The 22,177-nt window shown below is 45.4% G+C and overlaps 1 protein-coding gene across 1 annotated transcript; it reads right to left on the bottom strand.

The window, feature by feature from the left end:
- Positions 1-3,318: 3,318 nt before the first annotated feature.
- Positions 3,319-3,897, bottom strand: LOC119280493 (cysteine proteinase inhibitor 8-like). Its single transcript, XM_037561324.1, has one exon. It carries the CDS (start codon positions 3,880-3,882, stop codon positions 3,526-3,528), a length of 357 nt encoding a protein of 118 aa, XP_037417221.1. The 5' UTR covers positions 3,883-3,897; the 3' UTR covers positions 3,319-3,525.
- Positions 3,898-22,177: the final 18,280 nt, after the last annotated feature.

Below are 22,177 nucleotides of genomic sequence, written 5' to 3'. Positions count from 1 at the left end.
CCCAAGAATTTGAAATATAATTTTATTTGTCTGTATGGGTGTGTTTGTAAGGACACTGAAACTTAAGAGTACTCAAAACTTAATATATGGTTGTAGGCCATTTCGCAAAAAAAAGATGGCTCAATGGCTACCTTTTAGGAAAAGGATCAGATCTATTATTAAAGTTCATCGGAAGTACTAAGCATCTCAAACATATAAAAATTACATCGAGATTCCGATACCGCCAAACGATCACTACTGCCGCTAGAACGAGCCAACGATACTGTGGCGGGGGACCGCCTCTCTCCCGCGTCATAGGGGTGGTGCGGGGCCCATCAACGTGGGGAGGCGCGACCGATCGGGCCTTGGCGGCGTGGCAACGACGGCTGCGGTTGGCGGTGGCGGACGGTTATGTGGTGGCGGGTCTTCTAACCTTTGATCGGCGGCGGCAGCGTGGAGGCCCTTGTGGACAGGTCGGCGGATGCGTGGTCTAGCCTCCGATCAGATCAGATATGGACGATGCATCGTGCGTGTTGCGCGACGCCAAAGGTCGGTGACGGCCCATGCACACAGTGCTTGATGGAAGTTCGTCGAGAAGATCCAGGTGAAAACCTTGCTCTTGACTAGGTGCCAAGGCCGGCGATGGTGGCGCTCTTTTGTGTCGTCCGCTTCTCGAAGGCATCGCCGTGGAGAAGCTACAGACTTCTATCCTCTACCTCCGAAACCCTAGCTAAGTAGATCGTATGATGATGGTGCTCTGGTGTCGTTCCCCCCTTGGGGGCGTCATTCTTGGAGGTGTGCATTGTCTCGAGGGACCAGTGGAGATTTTTGCGATGGAGTGGCATTTCAGGTGACGCGTCAACAATGTGGAGTCTCGGTGGCATGGCGCAATAATGTCACGATGACAGATGTGGGATGATGGTCGCGTATAGGGAGGTGGCGTCATCTGGTGCTGTGGTGGTGTCAACGGTAGCCCTAGCAATGTCGATGCGTCATTGCCTGCTCTAAAGATGGATCGATGGAAGATGGTGGCAACGACCTCTGTAGCGTGCGCATGCAGTGCAAGCTGAGAGTGCGCCGAACCGATGTGTGACGTAGACCCGACCATTTGGCTTGGTTAGGGCCTCCGGTTTTAGATGTTAGGCTTTGGTGTGAGATCTGGGTATGCAGCCCTGACAATCTGCACCCCTTTATCAAGTGGATAGGAGTAGCGCTAGATGTTGCCAATATGGTGGCCTTTAAATTATTGAAGTATTACGTTGTAAGGTCTTGATGAATAATTAATAAAATGGTTGCATGCATCGCCCTGATGCAAAGGCTAGGAGTCATCCTCCTTTTCGTCGAAAAAAAACATGCTCTCAGCGGTCAGCGATCCCGGGTTTTAGCTGCCACGTCAACAATTCTTGTTTGGGAACAAGCTCAAGGTTTAAAATAGAGCGGGGTCAAAGAGTTTGGAGTGTTGATTTCAGGGATTCAAAGTTCAGAGATCGATTTAGTTTTGGTCAACAAGTTCATGGTTTATTTTAGACTTTCCCATTAAGAGATGTCTAGTTCCAGATAAACAAATAAAACAAAAACACTTCTCCATGACAAGTTGAAAGTTTGCCGGCACCCGAGAATTTGGGTAGCCATGGTTTGTGAAAATAAAAGTGGGTAGAAGTGTTAAGCATGGGAACCTTTATCAAAACTCTAAACAGGTGTTAACATGGAAGATAACAATGACTTCTAAGAAATATTAAGAACAGTAAATATCATGTAATGATTCAACCAATGCAGGGAAGAGGCATGCCAGACGACACATCACTACCTCGAGGTTGCAATTTCAAGTAGTTCGCTTACTTTTCGGGCTATAGTTTGCTTAACTTCTGATTGTAGTTTCAAGTGGTTCACTTAACTTCTCCATTCGACTGACTGTAGTTTTAAATTTTGACCAAATTTTAGGACGAGAGAATCATTTTGACGATATTTGAGGAAAAATATCTTTCAAATAGTTTGCTTAGCCTCCAGGCTGCCGTTGGTCTCTGCACCAATTGACACATGTCATCAAGTATCATCAGAGTATGCATCACACAACAGTATAAGAGTTGACCATGGCAACGGCATGAGTAACAATAATTGGTACTCACGAATCCCGCGTCACCCCCGCTAGGGCGACTCGGGCGGTGCCCAAACCCTAGGCGGGGAGGGGGTGACCTTCCTCCTTTCCTCCCTCCGCCCCCGCCGGGAGACGCCGTTGGCTAAGCCTGGGGGCCGATGGCGGTGGCGGGGGACTCCCTCTCTCCCACGTCAGAGGGGTGGTGCGAGGCCCCTCGACGTGAGGAGGCGCGACCAGTCGGGCTTTGGCGGTGCAGCGGCGATGGATGCGGTCGGCGGCGGTGCGGCAGCCAGCCCTCTCTCGGGCGGCGGCGTCGAGGGCCTAGTAGATAGGTCGGCGGCATGTGTGGTCTGGCCTCCGGTCAGATCTGATCTAGTTGGTGCGCCCTGCGTGTTGCGCGGCGGCAGAGATCGGCGGCGACCTGTGCACACATTGCTAGATGGAAGTTCGTTGAACAGATCCGGGTGAAAACTTTGCTCTTGGCTAGTTGTCAAGGCCGGTGATGGTGGTGCTCTTTTGTGTCATCCACTTCTTGAAGGCGTCGCCATGGAGAAGCTCCAGACTTCTATCCTCTATCTCCGGGGAAATCCCTAAATCAGTTGATCGGATGACGACAGTGCTCTTGTGTTGTTCCCCCCTTGGGTGCGTCATTCTTTGAGGTGTGCATTCTCTCGAGGGACCAGTGGACGGTTTCTACGATGGAGTGGTGTTTCAGGTGACACATCGACGATGTGGAATCTCGGCGGCATGGTACAACAGGTTCTCGATGACAGACGTGGGATGGTGGACGCGCATAGCGAGGTGGCGCCGTCTGGTGCTGTGGTGGTGTCAACGGCAGGCCTAGCAAGATCAATGCGTCAGTACCTGCTCTGAAGATGGATCGCTGGAAGACGATGGTGACGGCCTCTGCAGCATGCGCATGCGGTGCATGCTGAGAGTGCGCCGGACCTGTGTGTGACCTGGACCTGGCAATTCGGCTTGGTTGGGGCCTCCCGGTTTATATGTTAGGCTTTGGTGTGAGAACTGGGCATGTGGCCTGGATAATCTGCTCCCCTTTATCAATTGAATAGGAGTAGCGAAAGATGTTGCCAAGACGATGACTTCAGATTTATTGATGTATTATTTTTGATGAATAATTAAAATGAATGCATGCGTCGCCCTGAAGCAGAGGCATGGGATCATCCTCCTTTTTTTATGAAAAACAAAGCATGCTCTCGAAATTAACCAATGGACTGGACGCAGACTGGCAAACGACACAAACAAACCATCCATTACAACATTCTAGAAGAGTAATCACATTTTTATTTGCTAGTGATAGCAAGCAAATATTACTACTCCTAGTCAGGATGAACTGCATACCCGACGATCAAACCACACGACTCGTTTATTTAGTTGTAGTAGTACTACGTACATACACAAAGGATGAGCAGATGAAACTTAAGGCGGATCAGTTAGCCGCCGGCAGCCGGCTTGAATGACGTGAGTTTGCGGGTGCCGCTCCAGTGCTCGTAGATCTGCGCGAGATAGGTCACGCTCTTGCCGGAGCCGTCCGCCGCGACGACCAAGAGGCGGTAGTTCATCCCGGACACCACCTGCTGCTCGCCGCGCGTCACCCGGCGGAAGAGCAGCCCGTCGTTGGCTAGGCTGGCGTGCTGGGCCACCGCCCACCCGCCGAGCTCCTGGACGTGCTCGTCGTTCACGTCCGGGACGGGGCTCCACCCGCCCAGGAGCACGCCGCGGCGGCCGAGAGCCAAGGCGGCTGCGAGGGCCGTAGCCAGGAGGGCGAGCAGGAGTCGAGGTCTCGCCATGGTCGAGCTCTCTTGCTTTTGGTTTTCACTTTTCGGTGTTGGGAGTTGGGAGCGGTGGCGGATCCGTGTTAAGTAGGGAGACGCCGGTTTGGGAGGTGGTACATGGGTTGGGTTGTGACGGCGATTTGTTGGACGGTTTTAGGCCCATGGGTTTGCGGGCGCCGGCTGATTTGTACTAGACGCGTAAGGCCTTTCAAACCATGCCATCAGGGCCCCTCGGCACATTCTGGTGTGGGCTAACGGTTTCTTGGTCGGTCTCCAGTTTCTGTAGTCCTTGTTCCTGTCGGCAAAGAGGACCCGACCTAGTATCGTTCATCTAGAACAACTTTCCCTTAAAAAGAAATTAGAACGACTAGATCATGATGGTATGGGAAAAAGTCCAAAATAAATCTTGAACTTGTAGATCAAAGCTAAATCGAGCCCCGAACTTCAAATCCTTGAAATCAGCACACCGAACTATATAATCCCGGTCTATATTAAACCTTGGGCGTTTTTTTAGAGGGATTGTCGACGTGGCAGCTGGTCGAACCGGGATCGCTGGCGACTGGGCCGGCCCACCAAACGTGAAACATGTTGTTCTTTTGACTGAAAAATACCAAAAAGAAAAATACAAGTGGGGAATCGAAACTGAGATCCGGCGCTGCTAAACTCACGACGTAACCACTCCACCTAATTAGCGTTAGTGACAAGTGGAAGGAGCGAACATATTTAACCAGAGTAATTAGCATCGAGATTCCAAAACATTTAAGAATTTTTGCAAACATTTTCTTTAAAATAATCAACGATTTTGAAATCCGGATACTCTTAAAAGCAAAATACAGTTTTTTTAAATTCCGAACATGTTTTGCAGAAGTGTAAACAAATTTTGGAATTATGATTTTTTTTAAACACAAACACATTTTCAAACGTGACCATTTTGAAATCCCTGAATATATTTATGCATGAACCATTTAAACGTGATTTGTTTCAAATCAGTAACAATTTTTAAACCTGATTTTTTTGAATTGAGAACAATTTTCGAAAACATGATTTTTTAAACATAATCATATTTTTAAAAAATAGGAACAAATTTTGAATCCTGAATAATATTTTAGAATGTGAACATTTTCTAAAAAACTTAATAATGGGGAAGGAATCGTATTTTTTTTTCAGGTTTCAAAATTGTTTGTGTTTTCAACAATTTGTCCTTTTTTTGCCAAAAAGGGTTCACACTTTAAAGAATGTTCGGGGCTTTTAAAAAATGGTTCATGTTTAGAAAAGTCATGTCTTTCTAAAACTGCTCGTAATCCAAAAAATGTTCATTTTTTTAGAAAAATTGTAAAAAATTGTCTCAGCAACGGCAATCAGTTAGAGTGGCTAGCAGGAGAACTGTACTAGCGTTAGGTCGGAAGTTCGATTCACAATTCTCTTCTTTTTCAACGTTTTTATGTGGCACGGTTCGGAAAAAATGTTACAAAAAAAAATCATGCTTTGCCCTGCCTGATGGGCCGGCCCAGTCTGGCCGCAGCCAACCATCCCGGGTTCTGGACGATCCCTGTTTGGGAAGGCACTTAAGGTTTAAAATAGATCGGGATTAGATAGTTCGGTGTGCTAATTTCAGGGATTTGAAGTTCAGGGTTTGATTTAGCTTTGGTCTACAAGTTCAAGGTTTGTTTTGGACTTTTTCCGATGGTATGCGATGCCGCGTCCATCTACTTTTGTGGTAGAATGATATATTTTTTCATAAATACCTCCTTTGTTCCATAATAAGTCTCATGATTTTGTTTATTTTTTGTTGCGGGTAGATTTTAGTTTAAATTTGAAGAGATTAAGTGGAAGCATTCATCTAAAACTACAAGGCAACAAACGTGTCGTGAGTTTGGTTTTGTGCGGTGTTTACACTTCTACTAATGGTTCCAAGTTGGTGCCTAACTCAGTCTAAGTTGTCTTGTCATTTCATATGATATGAATATCATAATATTTTTCTACTAAATTGCTACATTCCAATATTATTTTTTCACATGAAGTCAAGAAGTTTCAACGATTCGATTTAGAGGAATGGCAGGCAAAAGGGAAAATTAATGTAATAGAAAAAAGGCTACGATTGAATTGATTACCTCAAGATCGTCTTTGTTGCACCAACCTGAGCCGGCACACCATGTCTATTACCCTCTTCGAGATGGTTGTAACATAAATAATAACAAACAAACTATTTTCTTAAAAGAACACAAATAAACAGTAAATATATATCTTGTACAGCCTAGAACATAAAGCACAAAATGACCTCTCAACAATAAAAATGATAGGACAAGGCAAACAAACACCTCTGATGAACTCGTTTTTTGTGTGTGTGATCAACTTCTGATGAACTCATACCAATAATTCAGTTACTACCTATCCATGTTTTTTGTAGGAGTGCTTCAAGCACATAATGATGTTTGCCTTCTTTTTGAGATTGCCTGAGAGCCGCTGGAAGAATAAAGTCCAATTTTCAAACTCCAAGCTCAACCTTATTGTGTGCAATTCTAATCTAGGCATAGTGATGACCTATATCTGAGTTATGTCAGGGAAAGGTTCTCTACGCGAGATACTATCAACCTTTGATTAAGCATATCATGTAAAAAATATTGATTTTTTTTCATAAAATAAATATTGAAGGCTTCTTTACATATATGGTATGAGCCTATGCAAGATTTCCTAAACTTTGGTGAAGTATGAACTCTAAAATAATTCCCTAACCTAAAACCTTAGAAACATGATAAATTTTAAAGTGATCTAAATAATTTTTATATCCATAATATGACGCACATAAGACTTATATTTTTTAGCATCTCAAATATAATTTCGTTGGATCCTCTTAGATGGCGAACGTTCCCTAGGAGGGATGACATTTACAAACGTTTTAGATGAAAAGTTTAGTTGTATGGGTTGGCAGTTCTTCATAAACACATGGCAGTTTCTGAAGAGAAGGGCATTATTGGTCTAAAACTGCAACCGTTTGATTTTGTTCTCGCGAAGCAACTAAAACTATCAGGAAAAAACCGTTCGCCTGCCATCCCCCTCCCAACTGACGTTCGTCAGATAACATTTCCGATTTCTTTTGCACAGGAAAGTGACAGATCTTTTGATTCGAGTGTCTAGACCTCATCGCCAACATGCTCAGCAAACTTCGTCTCCCTTCACTCGCTTGCCTCCCATCTCTCCTCCCTTCAACTGTTGGCCTCCCCTGCTTCCATTCCTAAGACATGGAATACAACGGCGAGGAGAATCACGGCTCAACACATCAACGCCGGAGGACGAGGTCAATGAATGCGAGGACATTGACAAGGAGGCGAATATGCACTAGTAGAAAAGGGGGCAATGGTCCAGGCCAGGTCAGCCCATTAGTCCCGGTTCAATCCAGAACCGGGACCAATGGGGGCATTGGACCCGGTTCGTGAGCACCGGGGGCCGGCTGGGCTACGTGGGCCATTGGTCCCGGTTCGTCTGGATCCTTTGGTCCCGGTTGGTGGGACGAACCGGGACCAATATGCATCGACAAGCACGGAGAACAACATCAACCTTCTGTTTAGATTTTATGTATAGGATGTTTGGATGCAGGGAAATCAAAATTCTTGTGCTTTTTGTGTGTGATTCTAAGAATCGTGTGATGTTTCTTTATGAAAAAGAAAATAGAATGATGAAATCTTGAAAACAGTAGGAGGGTATGATATTATTGTCATTAACATTATTGAGTATATATATGTGTTGTGCATATCTGTGTATTGGGCCCACCTCCTAGTTCCTTGTATAGCTCAAGTCGTGGCCCACCTCTTGTACGTCATACATACGTGCCTTTGCACATGAGCAATACATCGTGCAATTCACATATTCTACATGGTATCAGTTTTCGGGTTCTAACCCTAGTTTCCTCCGTTGTCGCCACCGCGCCTCCTCCGCGCCGCCACCGCCGCCTCCCGCGCCGGTTGCCGCTCCTCCCTCACACTGCCGCATGCTACCCTAGCCGCCGCGCTCCATCCCCGCATCGCTACAAGCCGCATCGCCCGCGTCGCTCCAACCCTCGCATCGCTCCACGCCGCTAGCGCACGCGCTCCGGCGCGGAACCAGCTGCTCGTGCGGCTGTCTTCACCACCTGCTGCTGTCCGCAAGCTATTCTACTGTTGTACGGCTTGACATCAATACGTTGGCTCTGTTTGGATCCATGGATTAGAGTTAGTTTGGGTTAGTTTGGACTCAACTAACCCAAAAAGATCCAAACAGGAGGGTTAGTTTGGGTTAGATGCATCTAACCCATCCAAAAAAACTAACCCATCCAAGAGGTGCTTATTTGGGTTAGTTCTTCTTGGGACCACTAAAAAACACTTTTTTATCTCGATCTCCCCACAGCAGATCCCTCCCCACTTCCTCGAAGCTTCTCGTCCTCTCCCTCCCTCCCTCTCGCACCGCCCGTGAAGGTGCCTCGCCATATCCGCGCTCCATCTAACCCTGCCATCCAAACATCTCTTTACTTAGAGTTAGTTCAGGGTTAGTGTAGGATTAGAATCTAACTCTAACCTCTAACTGAGTTAGAGTATCCAAACATGGCCGTTCTGTAGGAATTGGGCTGCACCTTCTTCACGGAAAGACAGAAAAGCATCTGACCCCGCTGGCATCATGAGCAGTTGCACGTGTCCTAGCCCTGCAGGTCATCCCTTATCCGAATCAGGCTGTGACCCGCGCGGCACCAACCAGCGCAACACACTCTGGCCTCAAGCGCCCTGCACTTGGCGGGCTTCTGATCTACTTGCTCCGTCTAGCCTGCATCGTCCACACGCCGCTCGCCACTCCGGCCGCCCGCCAGCCCCGATGGCGTCCACCGGCCCGTCCGCCGCCGCCTCCGCCGTCCCACCGCTGGCGCGACCTCTGGCGCGGCTCCGTCGCCGGCGTCCTACGGCGCGGCCCCGTCGCCGTATGGGGCGGCCACTACCTACGGCGCGTCCGGCGTCGCCCTTCCAGCCCGTCCCGACTTGCCACCCGGCTCGGCTTTGCTGCCCCCGCTGGCGTACGTCGCCGCCCCACTGCCGGCGCTCTCCGGCCAGTCCGTCGTCGCCCCGCCACCGGCACCGACTCTGCCCCTTAACCCCTTGCTATTGTGCGGGTGAAAGATCGTGGATGTCGCCTAGAGGGGGGGGGGCTGAATAGGCGCTTTAAAATAATTACGGTTTAGGCTTGAACAAATGCGGAATAAACCTAGCGGTTAATTTGTCAAGCACAAAACCTACAACAACTAGGCTCACCTATGTGCACCAACAACTTATGCTAAGCAAGATAAGCAACTACTCCCTCCGTTCCAAAATAGATGACCCAACTTTGTACTGACCTTAGTATAAAGTTGGGTCATCTATTTTGGAACGGAGGGAGTATGTGATAGCAAGATATATGACAAAGAACAATATGGCTATCACAAAGTAAAGTGCATAAGTAAAGGGGCTCGGGTAAGAGATAACCGAGGCACGCGGAGACGATGATGTATCCCGAAGTTCACACCCTTGCGGATGCTAATATCTGTTTGGAGCGGTGTGGAGGCACAATGCTCCCCAAGAAGCCACTAGGGCCACCGTAATCTCCTCACGCCCTCGCACAATGCAAGATGTCGTGATTCCATTAAGGGACCCTTGAGGACGGTCACCGAACCCGTACAAATGGCGACCCTTGGGGGCGGTCACCGAACCCGTACACTTTAGCAACCCTTGGGGGCGGTCACCGGTACCAGTCAAATTGCTCGGGGCGATCTCCACAACCTAATTGGAGACCCCGACGCTTGCCCGGAGATTTACACCATAATGATTGAGCTCCGAACACCACCAACCGTCTAGGGCGCCCAAGCACCCAAGAGTAATAAGCTTCTCAACTTGTAACTTCCACGTATCACCATGGAGAACTCAAACCGATGCACCAAATGCAATGGCAAGGGCACACGGAGTGCCCAAGTCCTTCTCTCACAAATCCCACCGAAGCAACTAATGCTAGGGAGGAAAATGAGAGGAAGAACAAGAAGGAGAACACCAAGAACTCCAAGAACTAGATCCAAGGGGTTCCCCTCACATAGAGGAGAAAGTGATTGGTGGAAATGTGGATCTAGATCTCCTCTCTCTTTTCCCTCAAAAACTAGCAAGAATCCATGGAGGATTGAGAGTTAGCAAGCTCGAAGAAGGTCAACAATGGGGGAAGAACACGAGCTCAAAGGATAAGGTTCAATGGGGAAGAAGACTCCCTTTTATAGGTGGGGAAAAATCCAACCGTTATACTCACAGCCCGCACAGAGCGGTACTACCGCTCCAAGGAGCGGTACTACCGCTAGGGCGGTAGTACCCCTTCGAAACACAACAACGAGGAGGCAAAAAGGCCAGAAGAACCGTCGGAGCGGTAGTACCGCTCGTCCTCACGGTACTACCGCAAATGGTAGCGGTACTACTGCTTGGGAGCGGTACTAAAAAAATACTTCTGGGCCTACTTCCGTTGAGCAAAACACGAGATTTTGGTCCGGAGCGGTACTACCGCTTAGGAGCCACGGTAGTACTGCTCTGGGGCTGTACTACCGCTCAGGAGCCGCGATAGTACTGCTCTGGAGCGGTAGTAAAAAATTACATCCGCTCTAGTCGCGGTAGTACCGCTGCAGCCTTTACCAAAACAGCCACAACTTTTGCAAACGGACTCCGAATTCAACGAAACCAAGTTTGTTGGAAAGCTAACGACATGGGCTAACACAATCTTGATAGAAATATCAAGAATAAGCAAATGAGAAAAGTCCCATAAGAAAATGGTGAGAACCCTTCACCGGATAAGACCGGTGAAACCTCCAACACCGAAAACATCATAGAAGACGCATGCGAACTCCGTTTTCGATGAACTCAAGCTTGTCATCAAGATGACCATAAGCTCCAATACTCACAAAGATAACCCAACAAGAACCAAGAAACATGATGCAAGGATGCAATGGTTTGAGCTCTCTACTAACGATACGATCAAGCTACCAACTTGAGAGCCCCTCTTGATAGTACGGCAAACGATCATATAACCCGGTCTCCCTACTACCACCACGAGACCGGTAAAATAGAAAACCTATCAAGGGCAAACCTTTGCCTTGCACATGGTCCACTTGAGCTAGATGATAACGATCTTGGCTCCCTCAAGATGGACCACCTTTCTTGATTGCGTTGGCTTGATGAAGACTAGATGATTGCTCCCCCATAGTCCACTATGGGTGAGACACTCTTCGGCAAATCTTCACAAGTCCATTGACACCATAATGGATGGCAAGAATCAAGCACTTGATCTCTTCGTGATGCTCCACTTGAACTTGCACACGGCAATCTTGATGACGATCACCACTTGATGTCATCCTTTCCATGGGTTGTATGATATTTTCCTCTTGACGCAAGCCCATGGACACGTACCTAACCCCACATACAACTCTCGCATAGACCATGGGTTAGTACACAGAGTGCAATGGACAATGCTTACCATACCATGGGATCACTTGATCCACTCTTGACTTAGTCTTGACCAACCTTGAATCTTTCCAACTCTCTTCATTTGGATGATGTCTTGAAGGTAAACATTAATGATCAAACAATCTTCTTCTTCAAGACATGCTTGCAATAAGCTCAACACTCACATGACCAATCTTTGGATAATTCCTTAATAGCACCTTGGTCAACTCATAAACTCCTTGAAACCAAGACATGGACTTCAAGAAAAGCCTATAGAAAAATCCTTCAAATACAACTCAAGACAACCATTAGTCCATGGAGATTGTCATCAATTACCAAAACCAAACATGGGGGCACCGCATGTTCTTTCAATCTCCCCCATTTTGGTAATTGATGACAATCACTTTCAAGAGAGTTTATATAAGGAATTATGCTTCACTATGCAATGCAACAACCAATAGTGCATGCGTATGAGATGCAAATGCTAAGGAACAAAACCAAAGCAAGAGGAGATAACTCTCTAAACTTCTCCACAAAACTCTCTGAAACTTCTCCCCATTGGCATCAATTGCCAAAATGGGCGAAAAGCTAAGAAGACCAATATAAATTGTGGTCATCCATAAATTGTGTATTTCTCAACAAGAGAGTGGAATGCAATACACATATCCAACGGTTAATACTTGGAGGAACACAAACTATATTGAGGCCCAAAGATTGCAAAAGAATGATATGCCACAAAGACATAACAAAGAGAGAAACAAGCAATCAAGCAATCAAAAGATACCAATTGAAGCAAGCAATCAAAGGATATCGATTGAACCAACTAGACCAAAGATCCTATGAGCCACATGAATGAAGGATATTATGATATGAGACGAGGAGTGTTCTAAAGAAACTAGAGAAGCTCCCCATGATTTGTGCACAAAAAAGAATGTTTTGTAATTGGATAGAAAGTGCACAAAATAGGATCATAGCTCCCCCAAAATCAATAGAAACTTACAACAAGTGCAAGTGAGCATATAGGAAACAAAGCCTAGTACTTGCAACAAACACATGGTTGAGCAACAAGTAAAAGAGGCAACTTAAGAATGGGATCAACCAAAATGATGTGTGTGAGTCATGGCGAAGCACTTGAGAAGACTAAAATTAGGATGAGCATTAAGCATCAACATAGTCTTGAAAGAATGAGGCACACGGTGCAAGGCCTGTCATTCCCACACACAACTAGCAAATGGGTTCACAAGCTTATTAATAAGCATATAAAGAACTTATGCTTGTGACAACCCGTGGTGAAGATAGAAGATGAAAGCCTCATCAAGACGAGGGATGCCAATTAAGATGGCAAAAGCCTTGTAACGATAAGCATGATGAAAATAATCTTCACCACACAAGAGTGCATCAAGATGCAACGAGAGAGGACACGCACTCAAGGCAAAAGCTTTCACGGAGCCACCAAAGAAATAACATAAGAAAGACAAGGTGGACGTGAAAGAAAGGATATCAACTAGAGATGTAATTTCTCTCAAGTGTATAAGGTTCTATGTAGACGAAATCATGATGATATATATATCTACAAAGAAGAATGTACACCCGAAATAGTTACAACACGAAGGAACAAGATATCCACAAGGAAGTCATAAATATACCAATAAGATATTTGCTTGAAAGCATAGCACTTGGCTAGATATGGTCTTATTGTATATAAATGAAGTCCAAACACACATCCATCAAGGGCATTACAACTAGCAATAGAGATCATCGTTGGGATGCTTTGAGAAAGGAAACAAGTATCACAAGATATGAAATGAATATCATGCCAAGATACAACCTACACAAGGTTAAATGCAAGAGGGGAAAGCATGAATAGATACTTGTTACCGAGATATCATTGGAAGGATGTAGTAGATACCAATTGAAGGTAGATAGTAGTTCATTGATCATCCTAGCTTGACTCCAGTATGCACATGGTGACAACACCTTCCTTGTGAGTGAGCCGAGCATCCAATGCATCTCCAAATGTTCCTAGAAGAACAACACAAACTAAACGGTACCCAAACTCATCAGGACCAAATAGTTAGAAACACCAATACATAGGACAAACTCCACATAAATATGTGCATATAGATATGAAAATGAATTTCATGCACATCTCATCCAAATTGAGAGTAGGTGGAGTTTCCCCTATATATTGAGTCAAAGAAAGAAAGCATGCCAAATGAAATACATGAAGTAAACATGCATGCTCAAGACTTTCAAAACCCGAAACCAAAAGACAAATAAATGCCAAGTGAAAAGGATACCAAATGGAGAAATCATCACTTGGAAGATATCATTAAAGATACATCAAGGAATGAGATATCCATTGATACATACTAAACTAAAGATGTCAAACTCCCAAAGAGAGGATGGTTCCAAACATACCAAGCTCTCAACAAAGTTTCATGATGGCACAAGGTACCAAAAAGAAATGGCTTGCCTTCCACCAAAACACACTTGATAAGGATCACAAGAAGAGTGAAGAAAATAGAATAGCTCCCCCACGAGTTGTGCATTATATAGGATTTGTATTTGAATACAAAATGCACAAGGTGGGGTCACTGCTTTCACTATATCTAGAAAACACTAGACAAGAACAAGAAATAAACAAGATCCACAAGTGGTATGGAAGACAACGGGAGTTAACACAATCCTTGGCAAGAGAAAAGGCAAGTAAAACAAAAGCCAATGTAAAGATGATCAATAAATTCTACCACACATAAATGACTACCAATTGTCAAAAGACAAGAAGTAGATGGAAAGAATTCCCGGTGGTAGATAGCAAGGATATCCAACATCATCTTCACACCACACACAAGCAAATTGCAACTTGTAGAGCTAACATGCCCCTAGGAACAAGATAATCTACAATATCAACACTAGGTGACAACATCTCAAATGTACACATTTTCTAGGCTAGTAATATACATAGCATATTACTCCCCCATAATGTGATACCAATGAAGAACCTAACAAGAGGCAATAAGAGGATCCAACACAAGATAATCAATGGAATTTTTAGAATTTGAATTTCTCATGAGAGATATATCACCTAGCGACTAGATAATCTTGTAATATCAATACTAGACGGTATTCCTCATGTACACACATTTATAGGATTGTGAGGTGCACAAAGCACATCACTCCACCAAAATGGGATGTTCCATTAATCTCTCTCACGAGACAACTAGGATACACACAAGAAGCAAAAAGGCTCAACGCACGACACCCACGTACATGATGTGCAAACCAACACACACATACTTGATTGCTCAAGATAAGCAAGTTGGAAGCACAACATATACAAACACATGCAAGGAACAAAACCAACACATGCATGGGGGAAAGTAACTTACAATGTAAACAATTTAAGTACAAGTTACCGCAAGGAGGCACATTGGATATAAGATAGAAGCTTGATAATCCAATTGACTTGGCTTGAGACAATAAGAATGATGAAGTCCCCTTAATTCTTCATAATGTATCCAAGTCTCCAATGCCCTCCAACAACACCTATTGATCAAGTTTGAGCTTGTTGGTCCCCAACCAAGTTGGGTCCTAAAAGGATAGTCACAATAGGCTTGGCAACCCAAATGGTTCTTTTCTTGACACCACTTTGAGTACCAACAAACTTGGCAAACACATTGCCAACCTTATCCTTCCCAAGAGAATAGATATCATCAATAATAATTGGGTTGGATAAGTTACCACTAGTGCATGAAGAAGCGAGGTGACCTTTCTCACGACATAAGTAGCAACGTCTACTCTTCATTTTCTTCTCACTTGATTTCTCAACAAGAGAGGCATTAACTTGAGTCTTCTTGGGAAGTGGTCTTTCTTCAACTTGAGGTTGAGCATGAGATTGAACTTGTGGCCTCTTCCCTTGTTGCTTTTTACCAATGGCATTCTTCTTCAATGGGCAATATCTAACATGATGCCCTTCAATTTTGCACTTGAAGCAAATAATCTTGGCCGAATTCTTGACTTGTTTTTGGCCCTTCTTCTTGTTGCTCTTGGACTTCTTCTTCTTTTTATTGGAGTTGAATCCAAGTCCACCTTTGTCATTGGGGGATTTTTGCACACTCAAGATATTGTTGAGTGTGGATTTCCCTTCATGACTCTTTTCCAAGTCTTTCTTCAAAGAAGTGACTTGGGCCTTGAGCTCTTTGATTTCCTCTACATGGTTAGTCTCAACACAAGTACTAGAGGAAGTATAAGCTTCATCGTTAGAGCAACAAGGCAAGGAAAGCAATTCATCACAAGATGTACCAACATTGTGAGTAGATGAATTACAAGGACTAGCACATGGCAATATAGTATTTTGACTAGAAGTGGTGCTAGTATCAACATGACGCTCACTAGATGTTACCTTAGCAATCATGGACTCATGAGCTATCTTTATCACATTATGGGACACTAGAAGATCGTCATGAGAGCTTGAGAGCTTTTCATGGCTTTCTTCCAATTTCCCATAATTGCTAGATAGCAACTCAAGTTGAGCCCTTAGCTCAACATTCTCCTTCAAAATGGATGCTTCACAAGTAATAGAATTGGTAGTACAAGCATCATCATTAACAACAAGAGGAGAAGGCAACTTGGCAAGCTCTTTTAAATAAGAAGTTTCAAGTTGAGCATGAGACTCGGTGAGTTTGATGAGCTCACCCTTGATGACCCTTGAGCCATTTTCAAGGTGCTCAAAATCCTCAAGGAGTCTAGCATGAGCAACTTCAAGCTTAGCATTTTTAGTTTCAAAAACATTGGTCACCTCAAGAGCTCTATCAGTAGATTCCTTCACTCTAGACAATTCTAGAGCAAAAGTCTCCTCAAGAGATTCCTTGGTGGTTTGTTCAAGTTCAAGAGCTTGAGAGAGGTCCGCAATCTCATTAGCGTAATCACGCCCATGACCTTCTATTTTATCAATGGTGACCTCATGCTCCTCAAGACGAGATTCCAACTCATCAATATATTTCTTGCTCTCAATAGCAATGGACATAATTTCCATGAAGTTGGAATGAGCAATTTTATTTTTATGAAGAGCTTTAAAAACCATTTCCCCCTTAATTTTTAAGGAGGCAACATTATCATTCTCTTCATCATTATCCTCATCATCATTAGCATCAACATCATCATCAAGAGACATATTGGGGTACAAAGTAGGAGATACCTTTGACGCCTTAGCCATAAGGCAAAACGCAATAGATGATGATGTAGGATCCCTTGAGGCACCATTAAACACCACATCTTGTTCCATGGAGTGTTCGGTTTCCTCTACATTGTTAGCACAACAATTCGAGGAAATAGATGCATTTTTATCATGGCAACAAAACATAGCAAGCATATCATCATGATATTTAGTCAAGCAATTTCTACATGATATGCAAGGACTATCAACACAAACATGTGAAACATTTGGAGTGCTCGAAGTGTTAAAGCCCAAAGAAGGAGCATTGCAATAATATAGTGATGAAGGATCATCCACAATAAGCATACTATCATCATTGCAATGACCAACACTACTCACCATATCATTACCTTGTGGCAAACCACATGTAGGTGAAGTAGAAGAAGTTGAGAAGACTATATGACCGGAGGTGTAGGGAGAACAACCATCCCCACAAATCTTGGACACACCATATTTATCTTGAAGTTTTGTCCATAACTCATGAGCATCCCGGAACGGCATGAGTTGAAATATAACTACATTGCTCAAAGCATCGAAAAGCACATTAGAGGCTTGAGCGTTGAGATAAGAGTTTTTCTCATCCTCTAAAGATAATCTTTGGGGATCCTTTGGAGGAGAAAAACCCATATCTACAATTCGCTCTAAATTTGGGTCCATGACCCTAAAAAGATTAAGCATGCGAATTACCCAAACATCAAAATTTGTGCCATCAAAACTAAGATTGTCAGAGAATCCTAATCCTCTAGTCGACATCTTTACTCTCTAGGCGGTTAAGCCCAACAAAGATAGACGAGGCTCTAATACCAATTGAAAGATTGTGGATGTCGCCTAGGGGGGGGGGGGTGAATAGGCGCTTTAAAATAATTACGGTTTACGCTTGAACAAATGCGGAATAAACCTAGCGGTTAATTTGTCAAGCACAAAACCTACAACAACTAGGCTCACCTATGTGCACCAACAACTTATGCTAAGCAAGATAAGCAACTATGTGATAGCAAGATATATGACAAAGAACAATATGGCTATCACAAAGTAAAGTGCATAAGTAAAGGGGCACGGGTAAGAGATAACCGAGGCACGCGGAGACGGTGATGTATCCTGAAGTTCACACCCTTGCGGATGCTAATCTCTGTTTGGAGCGGTGTGGAGGCACAATGCTCCCCAAGAAGCCACTAGGGCCACCGTAATCTCCTCACGCCCTCGCACAATGCAAGATGCCGTGATTCCACTAAGGGACCCTTGAGGGCGGTCACCGAACCCGTACAAATGGCGACCCTTGGGGGAGGTCACCGAACCCGTACACTTTGGCAACCCTTGGGGGCGGTCACCGATACCCGTCAAATTGCTCGGGGCGATCTCCACAACCTAATTGGAGAGCCCGACGCTTGCCCGGAGCTTTACACCACAATGATTGAGCTCCGAACACCACCAACCGTCTAGGACGCCCAAGCACCCAAGAGGAACAAGCTCAAGGGCACCAAGCACCCAAGAGTAATAAGCTTCTCAACTTGTAACTTCCACGTATCACCGTGGAGAACTCAAACCGATGCACCAAATGCAATGGCAAGGGCACACGGAGTGCCCAAGTACTTCTCTCACAAATCCCACCGAAGCAACTAATGCTAGGAAGGAAAATGAGAGGAAGAACAAGAAGGAGAACACCAAGAACTCCAAGAACTAGATCCAAGGGGTTTCCCTCACATAGAGGAGAAAGTGATTGGTGGAAATGTGGATCTAGATCTCCTCTCTCTTTTCCCTCAAAAACTAGCAAGAATCCATGGAGGGATTGAGAGTTAGCAAGCTCGAAGAAGGTCAACAATGGGGGAAGAACACGAGCTCAAAGGATAAGGTTCAATGGGGAAGAAGACCCCCTTTTATAGGTGGGGAAAAATCCAACCGTTATGCTCACAGCTCGCACAGAGCGGTACTACCGCTCCAAGGAGCGGTACTACCGCTAGGGCGGTAGTACCCCTTCGAAACACAACAGCGAGGAGGCAAAAAGGCCAGAAGAACCGTCGGAGCGGTAGTACCGCTCGTCCTCACGGTACTACCGCTCGACCTCACGGTACTACCACAAATGGTAGCGGTACTACTGCTTGGGAGCGGTACTAAAAAAATACTTCTGTGCCTACTTCCGCTGAGCAAAACGCGAGATTTTGGTCCGGAGCGGTACTACCGCTTAGGAGCCGCGGTAGTACTGCTCTGGGGCGGTACTACCGCTCAGGAGCCGCGGTAGTACTGCTCTGGAGTGGTAGTAAAAAATTACATCCGCTCTAGTCGCGGTAGTACCGCTGCAGCCTTTACCAAAACAGCCACAACTTTTGCAAACGGACTCCGAATTCAACGAAACCAAGTTTGTTGGAAAGCTAACGACATGGGCTAACACAATCTTGATAGAAATATCAAGAATAAGAAAATGAGAAAAGTCCCATAAGAAAATAGTGAGAACCCTTCACCGAATAAGACCGGTAAAACCTCCAACACCGAAAACATCATAGAAGACGCATGCGAACTCCGTTTTCGATGAACTCAAGCTTGTCATCAAGATGATCATAAGATCTAATACTCACAAAGATAACTCAACAAGAACCAAGAAACATGATGCAAGGATGCAATGGTTTGAGCTCTCTACTAACAATATGATCAAGCTACCAACTTGAGAGCCCCTCTTGATAGTACAGCAAACGATTATATAACCCGGTCTCCCTACTACCACCACGAGACCGGTAAAATAGAAAACCTATCAAGGGCAAACCTTTGCCTTGCACATGGTCCACTTGAGCTAGATGATGATGATCTTGGCTCCCTCAAGATGGACCACCTTTCTTGATTGCGTTGGCTTGATGAAGACTAGATGATTGCTCCCCCATAGTCCACTATGGGTGAGACACTCTTCGGCACATCTTCACAAGTCCATTGACACCATAATGGATGGCAAGAATCGAGCACTTGATCTCTTCGTGATGCTCCACTTGAACTTGCACACGGCAATCTTGATGACAATCACCACTTGATGTCATCCTTTCCATGGGTTGTATGATATCTTCCTCTTGACGCAAGCCCATGGACACGTACCTAACCCCACATACAACTCTCACATAGACCATGGGTTAGTACACAGAGTGCAATGGACAATGCTTACCATACCATGGGATCACTTGATCCACTCTTGACTTAGTCTTGATCAACCTTGAATCTTTCCAACTCTCTTCATTTGGATGATGTCTTGAAGGTAAACATTAATGATAAAACAATCTTCTTCTTTAAGACATGCTTGCAATAAGCTCAACACTCACATGACCAATCTTTGGATAATTCCTTAATAGCACCTTGGTCAACTCATAAACTCCTTGAAACCAACACATGGACTTCAAGAAAAGCCTATAGACAAATCCTTCAAATACAACTCAAGACAACCATTAGTCCATAGAGACTGTCATCAATTACCAAAACCAAACATGGGGGCACCGCATGTTCTTTCAGCGGGGCGTTTGACGCGCCCGTATACGGGGCTCCCGCGTACTGGTGGGGATCGTCAGCAGACCAGCCGGTTTTTTCGGCGGGCCATCCGGTCTACCCGGCACCGCAGTCGCAGCCGGGGATGCTTCCTATACCGTTTGGAGAGTACCCACCGCCGCTGCCGAGCGGTGGCTACGGCCTCCCCATGGCGTCTCCGGCCCCCTCGCCGGCCCTGCCGCCGGTACCCTGGGACCCGGTGCACCTCCCCGCAGTGCATGTCGCTCCTATGACGAACAGCTACACCGGAGGTGATGATTGGTACATGGACACCGGGGGTACGGCTCACATGTTTACTCATCCTGGTAATCTTGCCTCCTTCACTCCCGTCACCACCGACCGCTGCATCATTGTCGGTGACGGTTTCACACTCCCTATCACACATGTCGGACACACTTCTTTTCCTTCTAATTCCATGCCTATTACTTTGTCTAACATACTTGTGTCGTCTCATCTTATTAAGAACCTTGTTTCCGTTCATCGTTTAACTCGTGAAAATCCTGTTACTGTTGAATTTGACGAGCTTGGGTTTTGTGTCAAGGATGCTCGACCCAGGATGGTACTTCACTGATGTGATAGCCTCGACAAGCTGGTGCATTCGCCGTCCACCTCCACCACCAGGGGTGGACTAACAAGCAGCTCGGCTCGTTAGGCTCATACTCGTTAAGCTCGTGCTCGTTAAGGCTCGGCTAGTTAAGATTAACGAGCAGAAAACCCTGCTCGGCTCGACTCGTTTGAAGCTCGTTAAGCTCGTGAGCGCTCGCCAGCGCTCGTAACAGATTATAATGTGTTATGATATACATGATGAATGTGTAGGTGTGGTTTTCAAGATTAAATATGGTGACTACAAAAAAAATACAGTAGTTTGTTGCCTCATATGTTGATTAGATTGAATAGATGCGCTGATGTGCTATAAAAAGTTTGTCACGTAAGATGAAAATATGTGTTGTGTTGTTACTAACGATCTTAACGAGCTACTCGTGAAACTCGTTAGCTCGCTCGTTAAGCTCATTAAGCTTAACAAGCTGAAATCAATGATTGGTCTGTTCATTAAGAACCGAGATACAAGCTTAACAAGCTGAACTATCGAGCGTTCATTAAGCTCGCGAGCTACGAGCTTTTGGTCCAGCCCTATCCACCACCGCACCGGTTGCTCTCTCCGCCGGCGTCGATCTCTGACACGCTCATTTGGGTCATCCCAACCCCGTCACACTTCGTCATATTCTCAGGAGTTTCAGTTTCAGTTGTCATAAGATAGAGGATCACACCTGTCATGCATGTCGTGTCGGCAAACATGTTTGTCTCCTGTTTAATAACTCCACCACCATAGCTTCTTTCCTTTTCAGTTGATTCATAGTGATGTGTCGACCTCTCCAGTTCCTAGTAATTCGGGCTATTTATATTATCTGGTTATCCTTGATGATTATTCTCATTATGTGTGGACTTTTCCTTTGCACAGAAAGTCGGATGCACTCTCCACTTTGACGGCTTTTTACTCCTATGTCAGCATGCAGTTTGGGCGTCTCATCCTTGCTCTTCAGACTCACAATGGAAAAGAGTTCGACAACCTTGCTTTCCGCACTTTTCTGTCGCACCACGACATAGTTTTTCGTCTCACATGCCCGTATACTTCCCAACAGAACGGTCGAGCCGAACGCGTCCTTCGCACTCTGAACGACTGCGTTCGCACGCTCCTCTTCCATGCTAATGTTTCGCCTCGTTTCTGGCCGGATGCCCTCGCCACTACTTCTCTTCTCCTTAACCTTTGCCCTTGCCGCCCACGGTGGAACTATGCACCTCACCATCTTCTCTTCGGTACGCCCCCATCTTATGATGGCTTGCGTATTTTCGGGTGCCTTTGCTATCCTAGCATTGCCGACTCCGCTCCTCACAAACTCGCACCTCACTCTGTCGCTTGGATCTTCATCGGCTACCCCTCCAACTCCAAGGGATATCGGTGCTACGATCCTGTCTCCCACCGTGTGTTCACTTCCCGGCACGTTTACTTTGATGATCATGTGTTTCTGTTTCATCAGGTACCCCAGGTTGTTCCTCCCGCCACTGGTGACGCGGGCTCCTCGACGCCATTCCCAGGGTGCTCGCGTGCCTG

Source organism: Triticum dicoccoides, chromosome 3B (assembly GCF_002162155.2).
Source record: "Triticum dicoccoides isolate Atlit2015 ecotype Zavitan chromosome 3B, WEW_v2.0, whole genome shotgun sequence".
NCBI classification, from domain to species: Eukaryota; Viridiplantae; Streptophyta; class Magnoliopsida; order Poales; family Poaceae; genus Triticum; species Triticum dicoccoides.
This window is presented reverse-complemented; position numbering and strand designations above follow the sequence as displayed.

Excerpts from the sequence above, each read along its gene's own strand:
- LOC119280493 (XM_037561324.1), bottom strand. The coding sequence starts at position 3,882 with ATGGCGAGACCTCGACTCCTGCTCGCCCTCCTGGCTACGGCCCTCGCA.